Source organism: Hyperolius riggenbachi, chromosome 10 (assembly GCF_040937935.1).
Source record: "Hyperolius riggenbachi isolate aHypRig1 chromosome 10, aHypRig1.pri, whole genome shotgun sequence".
Taxonomy (NCBI): domain Eukaryota; kingdom Metazoa; phylum Chordata; class Amphibia; order Anura; family Hyperoliidae; genus Hyperolius; species Hyperolius riggenbachi.
This window is the reverse complement of record NC_090655.1, coordinates 231,718,826-231,737,260: the sequence shown is the minus strand read 5'-3', so window position 1 is coordinate 231,737,260 and position 18,435 is coordinate 231,718,826. Positions and strand designations below refer to the sequence as shown.

The 18,435-nt window shown below is 45.7% G+C and overlaps 1 protein-coding gene across 2 annotated transcripts in view; it reads left to right on the top strand.

The window, feature by feature from the left end:
• The window catches only part of LOC137534756 (zinc finger protein 420-like), a 37,228-nt gene that overhangs the window by 8,888 nt on the left and 9,905 nt on the right, over positions 1-18,435 (top strand). Inside the window, exons 1-4 of one of the 2 annotated variants that reach the window (XM_068256386.1) lie at positions 11,147-11,220; positions 15,170-15,236; positions 17,808-17,887; positions 17,997-18,094. In XM_068256386.1, the coding sequence (XP_068112487.1) occupies positions 17,854-17,887; positions 17,997-18,094 (132 nt within the window). In that variant the 5' untranslated portion in view covers positions 11,147-11,220; positions 15,170-15,236; positions 17,808-17,853. Of the gene's footprint in view, positions 1-11,146; positions 11,221-15,169; positions 15,237-17,807; positions 17,888-17,996; positions 18,095-18,435 lie in introns of those variants that run through there. The other variant, XM_068256387.1, reaches the window with a different exon arrangement.

Here is an 18,435-nt window from a genome sequence, read left to right as displayed (position 1 = left end):
CCCTAACACTGCTACTGCCTACTGAGTGCGCTCTAGTGGCTGCCTCGCAAGCGCTTTGAGTCCGACAGGAGAAAGGCGCTATACAAATACTGCCATTATTATTATCATGGAGTCGTCTCCTCCTACTCCTCTCTGACTCCTCCTCTGAACTGTCCCCCTGGTCATCTCCTCTACTGGGAACATATGTGGCATCCGTATAATCGTCATCATAATCCTCCTGGCCAGCTTCGCTTTCCTCAGACACCTCCTCAACTGCACCAACTTCAGGTGGTTCATCACCCCCCTCCTCACACGTTACGTCCATACTATCGACACCTAACTCAGACGTATGAGGTGGTGTACCTGCGCCTTCACAGCTGTTCACGCACCTCCACAGCTGTATCCACCACTCTACGCACGCCACGCTCCAGGAAGTAAGCGTAGGGGATCAAGTCGCTGATAGTGCCCTCAGCGCGACTTACCAGTTTGGTCACCTCCTCAAAGGGCTCCATGACCCTGCATGCATTTCACATCAGTGTCCAGTTGTTGTGCCACAACATCCCCATCTTACCAGATTGTGTCCTTGTACTGTAATGATACAGGTACTGGGTGACGGCTTTCTCCTGGTCTAGCAGGCGAGAGAACATAAGCAGGGCGGAATTCCAGCGAGTCGGGCTATCGCAAATCAGGCATCTCACCGGCAAATTGTTTCTACGCTGAATGTCCGCAAAGCGTGCCATGGCCGTGTAAGACCGCCTGAAATGCCCACACAACTTCTTGGCCTGCTTCAGGACATCCTCTAAGCCTGGGTACTTGGACACAAATCTTTGCACGACCAGATTCAGCACATGTGCCATGCAGGGTACATGTGTCAGCTTTCCCAAATTCAACGTGGAAATGAAATTTCTCCCGTTGTCACACACCACGTTGCCGATCTCAAGCTTGTGCGGGGTCAGCCATTGCTCCACCTGTTTGTTAAGAGCAGCCAGGAGAGCTGCTCCAGTGTGACTCTCCGCTTTGAGGCAAGACATGTCTAACACTGCGTGACACCATCGTACCTGGCATGCAGCATAGGCCCTGCGGTGCGGGGGCTGTGTAGCTGAAGAGGAGATCGCGGCACCAGCCAAGGAGGAGGAGGATGATGACAGCGAAGAGGATGTAGCAGGCGTAGAGGAGGTGGCTGGAGGCCTGCCTGCAAGCCGTGGAGGTGTGACAAGTCGGTCCGCTGCGCAGCCACGTACTCCCCGCTTGCTGCCATCGGTCACCAGGTTGACCCAATGGGCTGTGTACGTAATGTAGCGGCCCTGCCCGTGCTTGTCAGACCAGGCATCCGTGATCAGGTGGACCCTTGACCCAACGCTCTTCGCAATAGATGACACCACTTGCCTCTCAAATGCACGGTACAGTTTGGGTATGGCCTTTTGTGAAAACAAATTGCGGCCTGGTATCTTCCACTGCGGTGTACCAATGGCCACAAACTTACGGAAAGCCTCTGACTCCACCAGCTTGCATGGTACGCTCAAATACTTCCTTTACGGACAGCTGGGTACTGCTGTGGGCAGAGGAGAAGGAACCGCTCAAGGGAAGAGGTGGTGTGGAGGAGGGTGGCTGTGAAGGTGCAAGGGAGAAAGTGGATGAAGACGATGCACCTGAAGGAGTAAGAGGAGAAGGAGGGTGGCTTGTCTTTTGGGTGCTGCTTTTCCTCAGGTGTCCATGCCATAGCTGTTTGCGCCTTTTCTCCAGGTGCCTTCGTAAGGTACTTGTCCCTACGTGAGAGTTGGCCTTTCCACGGCTCAATTTTTGCTGGCAGAGACAACAGATGGCTTTGCTCCGATCTGAGACACACATGTTAAAATATTTCCAAACCGCTGAGCCCCCCTGGGCTGATGGCGCTACGGTGGCATCAGCAGCTGACGTTGAAGGGCATGTTGGCTGGCTGTCCATAGCTGGTGATACATAGCGCCGGACACTGCCCCCAGCTGTTTCTGAGGACGAGCTCCCTCTGCTTCTAGTGGCTGGATGGTGTACTGGTTAGGGGCTCTGCCTCTGACATGGGAGACCTGGGTTCGAATCTCGGCTCTGCCTGTTCAGTAAGCCAATAATTCAGTAAGGAGTTCATTGGGCAAGACTCCCTAACACTGCTACTGCCTACTGAGTGCGCTCTAGTGGCTGCCTCGCAAGCGCTTTGAGTCCGACAGGAGAAAGGCGCTATACAAATACTGCCATTATTATTATCATGGAGTCGTCTCCTCCTACTCCTCTCTGACTCCCCCTCTGAACTGTCCCCCTGGTCATCTCCTCTACTGGGAACATATGTGGCATCCGTATAATCGTCATCATAATCCTCCTGGCCAGCTTCGCTTTCCTCAGACACCTCCTCAACTGCACCAACTTCAGGTGGTTCATCACCCCCCTCCTCACACGTTACGTCCATACTATCGACACCTAACTCAGACGTATGAGGTGGTGTACCTGCGCCTTCTTCTTGTTGTTGCAGTAGTGGCTGTGAATCAGTGATTTCACCACCACCACCACCACCAAATAACTCCTGCGAAGTGTCAAATGCAGCGGATGTGGTGCTTGTACTAGCGCTGGTGGCACTGGCTGCGGGAGATGAGGGGTTCTGTGTTAAATACTCAACCACGTCCTCACAATTTTGGGAAGTGATGGCACATGCCTTCTTCTGAGCACTGTATTTTGGGCCATGTCCGCACGAAATCACAGCAACACCACCTCGCACAGACCTGCCGGTGCCTGGTGGCCTTCCTCTGGGTCTTCCTCTACCTGGTTTGTCCATTTTTTCCATCTCGGGGGGATGCTAGGTATATGCAGTGAGCTGGGTTCACTCAACTCAACAGGTAGTTAGATGCAGTGAGGTGGGTTCACTGAACAGTAAAGGTAGTTAGATGCAGTGAGCTGGGTTCACTGAACACAACAGGTAGTTATATGCAGTGAGGTGGGTTCACTGAACACAACAGGTAGTTAGATGCAGTGAGGTGGGTTCACTGAACAATAAAGGTAGTTATATGCAGTGAGGTGTGTTCACTCAACACAACAGGTAGTTATATGCAGTGAGGTGGGTTCACAGAACACAACAGGTAGTTAGTTATATGCAGTGAGGTGGGTTCACTGAACAGTAAAGGTAGTTAGATGCAGTGAGCTGGGTTCACTGAACACAACAGGTAGTTAGATGCAGTGAGGTGGGTTCACTGAACAGTAAAGGTAGTTAGATGCAGTGAGGTGGGTTCACTGAACTTTAAAGGTAGTTATATGCAGTGAGGTGGGTTCACTGAACAATAAAGGTAGTTATATGCAGTGAGGTGGGTTCACTGAACAATAAAGGTAGTTAGATGCAGTGAGCTGGGTTCACTCAACACAACGGGTAGTTAGATGCAGTGAGCTGAGTTCACTCAACACAACAGGTAGTTAGATGCAGTGAGGTGGGTTCACTGAACACAACAGGTAGTTAGATGCAGTGAGCTGGGTTCACTGAACACAACAGGTACTAGTTAGATGCAGTGAGGTGGGTTCACTCAACACAACAGGTAGTTTGATGCAGTGAGCTTTGTTCACTCAACACAACAGGTAGTTAGATGCAGTGAGCTGGGTTCACTCAACACAACAGGTAGTTTGATGCAGTGAGCTTTGTTCACTCAACACAACAGGTAGTTAGATGCAGTGAGCTGGGTTCACTCAACACAAAGCTAGGTATATGCAGTGATGAGGTGGGTTAAGTAAACACAACAGGTACTGGGTATATGCAGTACTGAGTTGTACAATGTGCAGCTCCCTGTCACACACACAGGTAGTCACTGAATGTGCTGGGCTGCTGGCCGTGGCACACACACTATGAATTAGCAAGGCTGTGCATGCAACAAAAGTGTCAGTTTGACGCACAGAAAAAAAAAATACAGGATTAGCTCTGAAAAGAGCTGTTGAGGGGTGCTATAAAAGCAATAATAATCAGCCAGGAGCAGGCTAAGCAGCCAAGAACCTAACTAATCTGTCCCTAGGAGAACAATCTGCAGCAGCTCGCCCTAGTCTGTCTAATAGCAGGCAGACGAGTGACTGTAATGGCCGCCGGAGGCTGCCTTATTAAAGGGGGGGTGGGGCTCCAGGGCTTAGTGTAGCCTGAATGGCTACAATGTGCCTGCTGACTGTGATGCAGAGGGTCAAAGTTGACCCTCATAGTGCATTATGGGGCGAATCGAACTTCTGCAAAAGTTCGCCTGGTGCAGGCGAACGCGAACCACCAAAGTTCGCCTGGACCTTTCGCCGGTGAACCGTTCGCTACATCTCTACCTGCGAATGACTGCTTACTGGCTTCTACAGTATGTGGATGGGTAATGCCAGAACTGCTATTCTATATGCGGGCAGCCGATATTTAAAAGGTAAAGTGGGCCGCATCAATAAGTTACAGATTTTGTGTTTGGGGGGCCAGTGAAAAAGGCTCAGCGGACCGCATTCGGCCCATGGGCCTTACTGTGAAGATCACTGGTATATACTCACAAAGGTGGGTTTCAATTCCTTATAGGCCTGCAGGGAATTAACCATCCCTGCTCGATACTCCAGGTTCTGCTGGATACTGGACAGTCGCTCTCCTGTAGTACAATAGACTGTCTAGAAAAACTGCAAAGCTATTACCTCCAAAGGAGGTCTGACTGGTAATGGGTAGGATGGAGGCACCCAACGTGTGTTCTATTTTAGTATTTTAAAATACAAATTAAAAAAATATATAATAAAAAGGGAGGGAATTGCTTACATCTCCAGAAGATATAGACACCAGTTCAACTGGGAAAAAGTTTTTACTCAAAAAGCAATCTGACAACGCATTTCACGGGTCATGGCCCGCTTCCTCAGGTCAATACAAAATGCCTTGATAGCCTAGAGGATAGAGTGTAGGCGCCTCTAATACCTAGGTAGAAACTTTCTGCAGAAGCTCAGCAATGACTTAAAGTGAACTAGAGAGGAATAAAAAAAATGTTTTATACATACCTAGGGCTTCCTCCAGCGCGCTATTAGCGCGGATTAGTCCCTCGTCATCCTCCTCCGCTGCCTGTAGCCTACACAATCCAGCCCGGTAACTGTGGGAGTTGGTGGCTTACTGTGCATGTGCCACCTGGCCACGCCCCATCGCGCTCCCATTGTCAGTAGAGCTTCTACGCCTGCGCAGTACAATTCCGGTGGCGGGAGCGCGATGGGGAAGCACGTGTGGCCGCACTGTGCCTGTGCCAACTGGCCCGACTGGCTGAAGTTACTAGGAGCTATAGTGGAGGATCCAGGAGGTGGATGGGGGGGGGGGGGGGCGATCAGGCTGGAGGGGGCTGGAGGAAGACCCAGGTATGTTTAAATTTTTGTTTTTTGTTTGACCTTCCCAGCAGGTTTAAATCTGGGATAGGCTGTCTGGCAGCAGGGAGGCGGGGCTTCAGGTGACACAGCCTGCTGGATAATCAATGCAGGGGATAGACAAGAAAAGGTCAATAGTTCATAGATTTTAGCTCTGGGACTCTTGAAAGACTTCGTCTTCACCATAGACAATAACAGATTCAATCTAATTTTTAAAGTGAAACTAAGGTAAAAGGAAATCTTGTTGAGTTTTACTTACCAAGGGCTTCTTCCAGCCCCCCTGTAGTCTGTCAGCTCCCTCTGTGTCCTCCAGTTCCCCTCCATTGTTCTGCTGTAAAGTCACTGGACATGCTCGGACACATACCTCCCTTATTGCGCCGCCATGGCAGGGAGTTTATTTCCACCTCGGGTTCATTTTAAATAAAAAAAGACACCTTAGTAGTGGGAAGGCTCTGGATAGTCTTCCTGTATCTTCTTACACCCCACCATTCAGTGCTGGGTCCTCGGTTTCTTCAGAGTATGGGCGTGGCTTTGGACGATTGTGTCTGTATTGGGCATGCATGAGTAATAAAGGGTTTGTGCATGGAGGAAAAAAGATGTGCAAGAGTGTCTTCATGTGCCTGTAATGTACATGTGCCTGTTATGGTATATTCCTCCAAGTTGAGCCTTTATATGCAGTAAATGTTAATGTAAGCTGGAGTCCATTTGTGGTGAATACTTAGTACTGAAGGGATATGATGAGGAGGATCTATTGGTCAGTTTCAGAAGGGATATTTTAAATGACAACTGACCTGAGAGGGATATGAAGTCTGCCATATTTATCTCCTTTTTACCACTAGCCATGTTTGTGGCAGTATATGTACGCCCTGCGGGAAGACTGTTCCCATTCCAGGGATGTAGAGTAAATACTGTGGCACCCCACTTCAGTGTGAAGAATAAGATTGCAGCTGTGTTAGGATTAATCCTTGTATCCAAGTAGTCAGTATTCTAGTAGCAGTTCACAGCGCAGGTATATTCCTCCTTTGATGTATATCTTTCCACTCCACCACCTGTATGCGCTCCAATAGAGGTGGAACACGGAAGTACTATGGTGAGACGCATAGCGCCAGTCATTCCGGTAAATCGGGTGACGTCACCGTAAGGTAGACTGCGCTCAGAACGGCGACCGTTAGAGCAAGTCCTGGGGGCAATTCTTAGCAGGTAATTATGTTTTTAATATATATATATATATATATATATATATATATATATATATATATATATATATATATATATATATATATATATATATATATATATATATATAATGTGCATGCCCGCCTGCTCTTGTTTATCCCCTGATGATGGCAGACAACCGAAACTAGTCGGGACAAGAGCAGGCAGCACGGAGCAGGGTCGATTACAGAGGTTCTTAGTACCACATTGGGTGGGAAGCGCTACACGCTTGGGAAGGGTCCTAAGTGGATTAGGGCCCTCTAGAAGTGTTTACCTCGTATCACCTGTACTTACCCTTTTTAGCCAGAAATAAACAAGATTGATATTATCCACTGAAAGCATCCCTGTTTACTTTGTTTGCACTCTGAGTGCATATAGGTGGTGGAGTGGAAAGATATACATCAAAGGAGGAATATACCTGCGCTGTGAACTGCTATTAGAACCCATTCCAGGGATGTAGATAGTCATTTTCTATGGCCTATGCACAGCAAATGTGTGCGCCCGCGACCCCCCGTCTGTGGCGGTGCACAAGTACACTGACCAGTGATTGGGAACACAGTTCCTATTCACTGATCTAAGTGCCCGTAATCAATTGGTCACTGGCATCAATGTGATGTCGTGGCCATTGCTAAAACGAAAGTAACACACACACACACACATTACTTCCTGTTAGCGTACTAACAGTACGCACAGGAAGATAATGTGGGGGACATCTTGTGGCCAAATAGTATAATTACACCTACATACATTTTTTAAATTAAACTGAATAAATATACCATTAAAATTAACTCATTAAGTCCCCACCCTCCCATAGTTATCAAAATAAAACATTGACATTTAAAAAAAAAAATACATAAATAGTTACTTTAGGGACTAAACTTTTTTTTATATATGGATGTCAATAGGGTATATTACTGTTATTTTTGCAAGTAGCGGCTTGTAATTGGTGACAGATGCAAAACGGAAAAAATACACCTTTATTTCAAAATAAAATATTGTTGCCATACATTGTACTAGGGAAAGATTTAAACGTTGTAATAACTGAGACAAATGGGCAAAGAAATTAGGTGGGTTTGATTTATAGTAGCTTGTATTATTCTAAAACTAAAAATGGCCAAAAACTGAGGAATAATGAATTGTTTCCATTTTTTCTTATCATTCATGTTAAAATTAAATTAGCATAAAATAATTCTTAGCAAAACATAACACCCAAAGAAAACCTAATTGGTTGTGAAAAAAGCAAAGGGTTAGATCATTTTGTTGTGATAAAGTTATTGGCGAATTAAAGGGAAGAGCGCTGAAAGGTAAAAATTGCTCTGGTCCATAAGGGGAAAACGCCTAAGTGGTGAAGTGGTTAAACAATACTAGTTGCCTGGCTGTCATGCATCAGTAGTGTCTGAATCACACACCTGAAACAGGCATGCAGCAAAGGCAGTCAGACTTAAGTCAAACATCTGATCTGCATGCTTGTTCAGGGTCTCTGGGGTGGATTCATCAAGCTGCGCTTAATGTGCAGTAGTGCTTGGTAATCCACGCTTTACAAAGCAGCACGTGGTGATATGTAGGAGCATGCCTTCCCTTAGTTACACACAATGCTTCCTTAGTAATGCGTGTAACTTTCAATGTGGGCGGTCCTGTAAAGTATCGCTACTGCGATACTTCACTAACAGCCGCTACTATGACAATTAACATGTTAGTGAAGTATTGTGGTAGCGATACTTCACAGCCTAGGATCGCCCGCATTGAAAGTTATGCGCGTTGCTAAGGTAGCAATGTGCGTAACTTCGGGAAGGCATGCTTCTACATAGCAGTGAGCGCTGCTATGTAAAGCATGGATTAGCGAGTACTACTGAACAACATTAAGCTGTGCTGCTTTACCAGCACAGCTTGATGAAACAGGCCCTATGAATGAAGTATTAGAGGCAGAGGAAGTTGAATATGAAGGCTGCCATACTTATTTCTTTTTAAACAATGCCAGTTGACTGGCAGCTCTGCTGATCTTTCATGCATCAGTAGTGTTTGAATCACACACTTGAACAAGCATGCAGCTAATCTTGTAAAATTTTGTTTCAGAAACATCTTACTTACGTGCTTGTTCAGGGTCTTTGGCTAAAAGTATTAGAGGCAGAGGATCAGCAGGACAGCCAGGCACTCTGCATTATTTAAAAGGAAATACATATGGCAGCACCCATATTTCTCTCAGGTCATTTGTCACAGGTAGGAGCAAATCTGATAGTCTGAGAGTTGCAGATCCAGAGAGTGGGAGCAACCACTGCCCTTGCAAGCTTACAGTCTTTCTAGAGGGTAGTGGGGTGGACACACTAGATGAGGAGACAAGGGGGCTAGCACATGATGGCGTGACTCTCAGCCGCCTAGCAGGTGATCCAGGTAGCCTGGGAGGATGGCGAGGGACCAATCAGCCTGGGAGGATGGTGAGGGACCGATCAGCCTGGGAGGATGGCAAGGGACCAATCAGCCTGGCAGGATGGCGAGGGACCAATCAGCCTGGGAGGATGGTGAGGGACCGATCAGCCTGGGAGGATGGCAAGGGACCAATCAGCCTGGGAGGATGGCAAGGGACCAATCAGCCTGGGATAATGGCAAGGGACCAATCAGCCTGGGAGGATGGCGAGGGACCAATCAGCCTGGGAGGATGGTGAGGGACCGATCAGTATGGGAGGATGGCAAGAGACCAATCAGCCTGGGAGGATGGCAAGGGACCAATCAGCCTGGGAGGATGGCAAGGGACCAATCAGCCTGGGAGGATGGTGAGGGACCGATCAGCCTGGGAGGATGGCAAGAGACCAATCAGCCTGGGAGGATGGTGAGGGACCGATCAGCCTGGGAGGATGGCAAAAGACCAATCAGCCTGGGAGGATGGTGAGGGACCAATCAGCCTGGGAGGATGGCAAGGGACCAATCAGCCTGGGAGGATGGCAAGGGACCAATCAGCCTGGGAGGATGGCGAGGGACCAATCAGCCTGGGAGGATGGTGAGGGACCAATCAGCCTGGGAGGATGGCGAGGGACCAATCAGCCTGGGAGGATGGCGAGGGACCAATCAGCCTGGGAGGATGGCGAGGGACCAATCAGCCTGGGAGGATGGCGAGGGACCAATCAGCCTGGGAGGATGGCGAGGGACCAATCAGCCTGGGAGGATGGCGAGGGACCAATCAGCCTGGGAGGATGGCGAGGGACCAATCAGCCTGGGAGGATGGCAAGAGACCAATCAGCCTGGGAGGATGGCAAGGGACCAATCAGCCTGGGAGGATGGCGAAGGACCAATCAGCCTGGGAGGATGGTGAGGGACCAATCAGCCTGGGAGGATGGTGAGGGACCAATCAGCCTGGGAGGATGGCAAGGGACCAATCAGCCTGGGAGGATGGCAAGGGACCAATCAGCCTGGGAGGATGGCGAAGGATCAATCAGCCTGGGAGGATGGTGAGGGACCAATCAGCCTGGGAGGATGGTGAGGGACCAATCAGCCTGGGAGGATGGCAAGGGACCAATTAGCCTGAAGGGGGCTGGTGGAAGGCCCAGCAGTGGGGTAACAACAAATCATGGGGCTCCCAAACCAAACTATGATGTGGCCCCTTAATGTTCACACCCCTTCCCTTGCTTTCCCCTGGTGGCCCGCACAGCCTGGGGGCCCATTTTGCAAGGGTCATAAAAAAAAGCGTGGACATCATGATCTCACACCCATAAAAAGTGTAGCTATAAAAACACCTAATCTGAAGGATGCACCCTGTGGGCCTCGTACTGCGCCTGCACAGGATGCTCTCGGCGAGGGGAACGGCCAGGGTCAACTTCTAAGACGGAGAAACTGAAAGCGAGCCGCGGTGGGGGAACAGAGAATCGTTCAGAGACGGCGCGGGACAGGGAGGCTGCAGGGGGCTGGCAGAAGCCCCAGGTAAGTAAAAATCTATTTATTTTTTTTTAAACATTTCAGTTCCGCTTTAACTCTTCCTGTACTGGAAAAAATATGAGACTCATATCTGTGCTACTAATGTTCTATTTCTTAGCTGTACTACACGTACAATTCATTATCTCATAAGTTTATTTTCACTTCAGATTCCCTTTAAGCCTTAGCTTGCTGCTATGCTCACTGATCTTCTTGGTCTTTTTCTTGTTACAATACTCCTGCCTTTCACCCTGTTATTGTACATGGCCTGTTTCTCATTCCTGTCTTGTCCCATGATTGCCTGATTCTGTACACATTATAATGTTGTATATTATTGGACATTTGGCTGGTTTGATGCATTTGTGGGCTTTCATTAAATACTGTTGGTATAGTGATTATTGTTTTATCAATCCGACTCCGCTGACAGTGCGTACACACGCACTACTGTCTGCTGAAAGTCCGCCCAGCGGGAGGGTCCGAAAGACCCGTCGTTGGCTTCTGTAGTGCATGTGTACCCACCTTAGTACATACAGAAAAAGTGATCACCAGCCCAAAACGAACAATGAAATCATGGCTGCAGTTCTACTACTCTCCACAAGATGGTGACCTGATTTATTTCTAGTTGGAACGCACAGACAGAAAGTAATGAAACGCACAGAGAAGAAGATACAGTCAGGGATTATAAAAGAAAGGGTGGGCCATAAATACAGGAAGTTACAGCTTTCAAGTGACAAAATAGGAAGTAGATAGGAGCCATTGTTGGATCTGGCAGCAGAGGAGGTAATTATTATTATGTGCTACTGCACACGTATATGGAAATATTTTTACAGCACCAGCATATTCTACTGCACTGAACAGAGATCTTTGGGTGCTAGCCTAGCTGAGGGGATCCACGGCCACTTACTGATTTCTCATAAAAGTTAATGGAAATTGATAAGAAAATCGATTCTATATCGAAAATAAGATTGGACAGTAAATCGACTGAAAAATCTCATCGTGTATTCCCAGTAAAGTTGCTATGCCCGAAGCCCTGTGGCCCAAAGTCTACAGGCGAGGGTCCTGGTGTGGAATTTTACCAATAGTGTTTCCCACTTGGTGCCCTATTACTTATGCCTGGCACACACGATGCAATTTTCTGGCAGATTTACCTGCCAGATCGATTTTTTTTTTCAACATGTCCGATCTGAATTTTCCAATCGATTTTCCATTCACTTCTATGGAAATTGATTGGAAAATCCATCAGACAATCCATCTAGATTCAGATCGGATATGTTGGAAAAAATCGATCTGGCATGTAAATCTGCCAGAAAATTGTATTGTGTGTACCTAGCATTACAGTTTAGTAGATGTGACCAAATTGCTGCAAACATCAAGCGGGCCATTGATCTATGAAGTTTCCTGCTGGGTCCCCTCAGCTAGACTTGCGCCAATATCTGAATCAGAAGAGCTTACACTCTAATGCCTTTTACTTATTAGCCAGTATTCAATTTCAATTGACAAACAAACAGTCTGATTAAAATGGTCCCAATTTACACTGATCAAATGTACATTTTTCATACAACTTATGTAAAATAATTTTATTTTGCTTTTTAAACTATCAGGTGTGCAGGGAGAGATATCAAGCAATTATGCACATGGCATGTGGTGTGGCTGAGCAAACAATTGATCAATTTAGTGTCACAAGAGCAGGAAACTCATTGGAGTTTCTTACTTGGAAGAAAAGATCAGACAGTAGAGTCTGAAGCATTGAATGTATTATGCTAAGAAGCATTAAATGCATTATGTTGATTTGGCATTCCCTACAGTATAATCTTGTGATAGTAAACTCCAAGGGACCGGGAAAAGTGGTTTACTATATCATAAATTGTCCTAGAAATGGCCCAGCATGCACATTTAGTAGACTACAAGGTTAAATATAGATCACACCTCCTATTAGCAAAATCCAATTATGTTTATGTATTGCACAATAAGTTGACAATGGTGGTACTCCTCACATGAAGCCAAAGCAGTACAACACGTCTAAAAATGTTTCTGTGCAGAAAGACATATCTAAAAACCAGGAGTCATCAATTCACCGCAATGTATGGCTTTACCTTGCCTACAAGGACGACGGTCATGCTGACTCAATACGTCACTGCAGTCAAGAAAGCACTTGCTGAATTCTCATGTATGTACTACCAACATAAATACAGCAGCTGCCTCCCTCTAAGAGTGTGGTAGAGGGTGGTGCACAAGGGCAATGGGGAACGCGTTCCTGGGGGGGATCAAACTCTGGATCCGTTTTATTGATGATATTTTGTTAATTTGGGAGGATGACCAGGGTTCCTTTGAGGAGTTCATGACAGCAATTAATCGAAATGATGTCAACATGACTTTTACTTATACATGGGGGGAGGAGACAATTTTTGGATCTCAGCAGAGGTTCTTTGGTAACAAAAACCTTTAGAAAATCTACGGCAGTAAATTCGATCTTGCATGCCTCCAGTTATCATCCCCCCTCGACTGTTCGTCACTCCCTTTCAGTCAATTGTTCCACCTTAGGAGGAATGTGACTACTTGGGAGGACTTTGTGGATCAGTCAGAACAACTACGTGACAGACTTCCGGGCCGGGATTATAAGCAATTCATAAAAACGGCTATGGCACTTTCTTGCAGTACAAAAATATTGACAAAAAACTTTATTGGCACAATACAAAAATTCAAAAAGAGTCGTAAAAACTTTTCCATTCGTGTAAATAGTCTTCATGAGCAACCAAAAGAAGCTTTCATGAAACCAATAAATATCATTGTCTGGCTTGACGTGATGAGCAATGAATATTTAGATTAGGCAACGACACACGTTCATTTCGGGCTTTTCTAAAGCCCTTCATCAGGCCACCATAGATGATTCTATAAAAATCAAAACAGACAAAACACATATTAAAATCCAGGCTCATAGATAAATTCCATGAAAAGAACCTCAATACCATAGAAGAACCGCCGGAAAAGGGAAACAAAGATGTTAGGTGTGTTACCCACAGAGTCCATAGAGAAAAACTTTGGACCCACACACCTATCATGAATATCAAGTGCCAAAGGAACAAGGAGAGAGACCAGACAGGAGTATACACAAAAGGTGTCAATTCTTTTACCCTCATACTCCAAAAGTAAAGTATAGTATAATACAAGTCATAATATGGAAAACATCATAGTAAATGTGAAAAAGTGAGTATACACCAGCAACTTAGTACAGTAGCGTATCAACAAAAAGTATTATACATCATAAGAGCAATGGAAAAGAAAGGGCACAGCAGGAAAAATAGAAGGAGTAAACACAGGGGCCATAAGATTCATAGTCCTCTTACTCAAGAATAGACATAAGGTATGCTGCCAAATATATCCAGGACTAGTGAATATCAGTCCATATCTATTGGCAAACAGTAGAAGCAGATATGTTTAGAATAAGAACAGATATTAAATATTGACAGTATCTAATATTGACAGTACAATAGATCTCAATGTGAAGAAAAATACTAAACCTCAACAGTGCAAATAACAATATGGAATGTCTCGATATTCACCCAATAGGCCCAGTCTGTAGCAAAAGCCAGTACTACACAAAAAGAGGGGTGGGGTGGGGGGGCGTCTGCACCAACCAGACGAACACAACACCTACTAAAGAAAAGCACCATTACTGTTATAATATCAAAGCTCCAAGGTAGTGCCCCCCTAAACCATCCATGCCCATAAAAACTGCAAAAAAGGAGAGTACAGTATTAATAAACTCTAGAAGGTCCTTTTAAATATAGATCTTAACCTTTCAAGGTAACCTCACATAACAATGTAGATCTCAACCTTTCACGGAAGCATCCAATATGCAAAGTAACTAGATGCTCAGGGCTTATAAACAAGAAGTAATCTCTAAAGCTTATGAAAAAGCAGCAAATAAAAACAGAGACTGATTGTCCAAAAAGTTAAAAACTCAACAGAACTGTTTTTAAATGCATTTTACCCTTTCCCCAATATTTGACAGAATTAAAAAGTCTATCAAAGACAATTGGTGGATTTTGCAGGAAGACAGACATTTGAAGGATAAATGGCAATTGCCTCCATGTATCCCTTACAAAAAGGTTCCTAATCTTAAAAACTAGCTGTCCCATAGTGAGTTTGTGAGCCACCAAACACAAAATTGGCTAGGTAGAAATAGGCCAGTGGGTAATTACAGATGCAATGCATGTTCCTGCTGTCATTTTTTGGTGACAGGCAAACAGTTTATCAGGGTTGGAAAGGTGGTTAACTTCAGACAATATGATTTGTAAAACAAGAGGGATTGTATATGCTCTATTATGTCCTTACCAAATGATCTATGTGGGGATGTCTACCAGAATGATGCAGGATAGATATCAGGAACATTGTAGATCTCTGGGTAACCCACAGGCTAAGGGATGCCCGAAGTCATGGAACATATGAATGCTGTACATGCGGCAGATTCCTCAATACTCAGATTTTCTGGTATAGAAAAGGTCATGAAGGATAGTAAGGGTGGTGATTGGTTAAAAAAGTCACAACCTAGGGAAAGTTTTTGTAGTTCTTTTTTTCAGGCAGTGGGACCTATGGGTCTCAATGAACGTAATGATTTATCGGTATTTTTGTAGGTGATGATGTTGCTTGTATTTATTTTCTATGTATGTTTTTATACTTTTGTATTTTTTTCTTAATTACTTCTCTCTTGTCCCTTTTTCCCTATTAGTGAATACTACAGTGCTTGTGGACTTGGAGGTTGAGGTGTCTATTTGCAGCCCATCCTCTGATGTTTAGTAAGTATGTGGGGTGAGCTTGTGTTTTCTGTTTTTATATACCAACCAAAAAAATGATTTCCCCTCCGGCCCCTTTCAGGTTGCCTGACAGGTGTCAGATGTTAATTGATTTTTGTATTTTTATTAATTCTAACATTCAAGGTTGTTTTTTGCTGTTGGGCATCCGGATAGGTTGTGCGTGTACTATGGATGCCATAATCGCGGTCTGGTTGTGCATGGAGGTGGTCTTTTCCACCCCGTGGTTTTTCCACTTTGGGCTGCGATTGGCTGGGCTAATTATAAGTGGGTGGATTATTCAGTCTCTTCAGGGGGTGGGTATAGTTTGAACACTTCCATTCCAGCGCAGCAGATTTGGGCGCAGCCAGCGCCACCATAGGCCGTAATAGGAATTACGACTGTAGTGGCACACAGTGAGTAACTTAAAGAGTAACTGTCACGCTGCAAAAGCTAATTTAAACCTCTATTCTCCTGTGTTAAACAGTTTAGAAGGAAGCCAAAAAGGCAATACTGAAGTTGAAAAACCCTCTTACTATTGATGTGTGCTGAACTGCAAGGCTGAGAGACCCAAGCTCTCAAAAGGACGAAAGGCCGCATACCATACTGCAAAGCATTCTGGGGCTGCTTGGGTCCTCCCCTCGGCTGCTAGTGAGAAAGTACAGGCTCATGTTACAACAGCGTAGCACTGATAAATCACCGGGCAGAGTACACTGCAGAGCCCGCTATTGTTCCTAGCCACATGGCTAATCAATATTCACTGCACAGTAGTATTTTCCATTACGGATCTTTTGTGTGAGTGGAATCATCAGGAAGCAGGCAGGACATGACGACACATTTGGCTTCATAGGAGACAGACAAACATGGAACCTGCCATGAGCTGTCAGGAGCATCATTCTCTGCAAATACTATATAAAAATTCTGTGAAGTACAAACATGGACAGTGAAATGCATATGTAATGTAAGTACAGCCAATCTTTAGCTACTGATATATGTGTTTATTTTCTCTGAGACCCTATACCTAACAGCTCCTCTTTAAGAGCTGTCAGAAGGCGGAGCTAAAGTTACTTATAAAACACTATAATTCGTCTTCCAGCAATTGCTGGAAGTCAAATTATTTCATTCCCCACCATCCATGGTGGCCTGTAGGGGGAATAGTATTTAACGTCGCCGGGAACTTGTGCAGGAGCAGGATAAGCCATATCCGGCTGTATCCTGCACCCAAGTCTCCCGGCGGCGATTCCTCTCGCTGCTGCCTCTGACACTATGTGTTTCCCAGACCTGATGTTTGCACAGCCTATTGGCTGGTCAGGTCTATGACTACTTCCGTTTTCCGGCTTGTGGAACGCATCTGCGTCCAGGAAATGCTAGCGCAGTGGCTCTGGATGCGCTACGATGGCGTCCCGCCTTCTTCGTCATGTGTAATGAGTATGTACACTATTTAAAGGGTATCTCTTGGGAGGCTCGGGTGTCCTGATGAAGCAGTCCTAGGTAGAGTGCGAAACAGCTGTCGACTTCCTGCATGCTTGTCCCTCTTTCTCCCTGTCTGCTGTCGTACTGCTGAATGTTTTTAGTGATTTCAAAGAAAATGGGCATTTTTTTCTGGTGCCCAGCCGCTCTCTTCTATCTTTGAGGTATGCCTCCCTTTAAGAGTCCTTGTATTCCCTCAATTAACATGCATGTATGGATGATCAGCGGGAGAGGAACACATCTCCTCCGTAAAAAAAAAAAAAAAAAAATCCACTGCCCTGAGATCCTTCTTGTGAGGAATCGACTTGTATAAAGATTTCACGTCAATTCCAACAAGCAAATTACTGGCGCTGATTTGATTCAACCATCTTGAATCAGCACCAGCCCTGCTAGTATGTTTTAGGTGACCCATTGATAAACCTCATAGTGAGCAGTTCTCCCATCAAGGCACCCTCTACAACTTGAAGTGCTCTAATTGGCCAAACAGTGTGGGCACATTATCACTACAACCTATCTGAAACCTAAAGGTTGGAGAGTGAGCTGCCCAGCCAATCATGTTAGAGGAATTTCTCTATCCGCTTTCCTGCTGGGCCACCTCAGCCATACTAGCGGATCTGCTCATGTATTTATGGTGTAACATAGCTCTCAACTATAGCTCTCAACTCATGTTTGAGCATTATAGCTACTTCCTTCTCTGCCTCCGGCCCTGATGCCCCTGCATTCACTGACCCGATGGTCCTGGGAGTGTTGAGTCACTGACCAATCATCAGGGAATGCAGGATACCTCATACTGGTAATGCACTCCTTATGCATACTGGAATGTATGGTTTAAAGGTAACGAACTTGTAAGATGTTGAGCACTGTAAAAGAAGCACTGAAATGTAAAGCACTATAACTGGGGGTGCTATTGTGGTAACATTACATGGTTGCGAGCACTGGAATAGGAAATACTAAAATGAAGAACACTATAATAGACAAGGCAAAGAACATTTATATTGCACTTTTTTGTTTCAAAGCGCCAGAGCTGCAGCCTGCTTTAGGTGCGCTCCACGGGCGACCAGGATCACTGATTTACATACTGGCTTTAAACCCTATTTCTCTATGCAGGAGTGGCAGTATCTAGAAGCACAACAAGGACCTCTAGAAGTACATCATGATGGAGAATCAGCCGCCTCTCACATCACCGGGTAAGAGGAGACTTCCATTTCTTGTAAAGCAGAGAGCAGTAAGGAGGGTCCACCTAGACACCCTCCCCCATCACCAACGATGTATACATTCACTGTGTGTTTCTTACAGAGGGATCCAGTAATAGAAGCCTTCCAGAGAGATGTACAGGTCCTCTTTATTCCCAGGATTGTTCACAGGAAGATTGCACCATCCCTCACCATTATCAGGTAGGTGAAACTAAGCTTAAAGTAAACCTGTGAGGATTTGGAGAAAATTATTTTTACTTACCTGGGGCTTCCTTCTGGGCCATGTAGTCCATCTGCTCCTTTGTTGTCCTTCCGTTCCCCTCCGTTGTGTTGCTGTAATGGCTGCGATCCATCAGGCATATAGTGCCTCTTCCATCGCCCCCCTGTAGCTGGGTGCATTCTGCACAAGCGCAGTTACAGTCTTAATGAAGGATGCTCAGAATGCTCCTGGTCACATATAGGGTTGGCGTGAGGCTGGGGCCATACATGTGTAGCTGTGTCATGGACTTTACAGGCTCACAGGGCACAACCAATAGGACCGG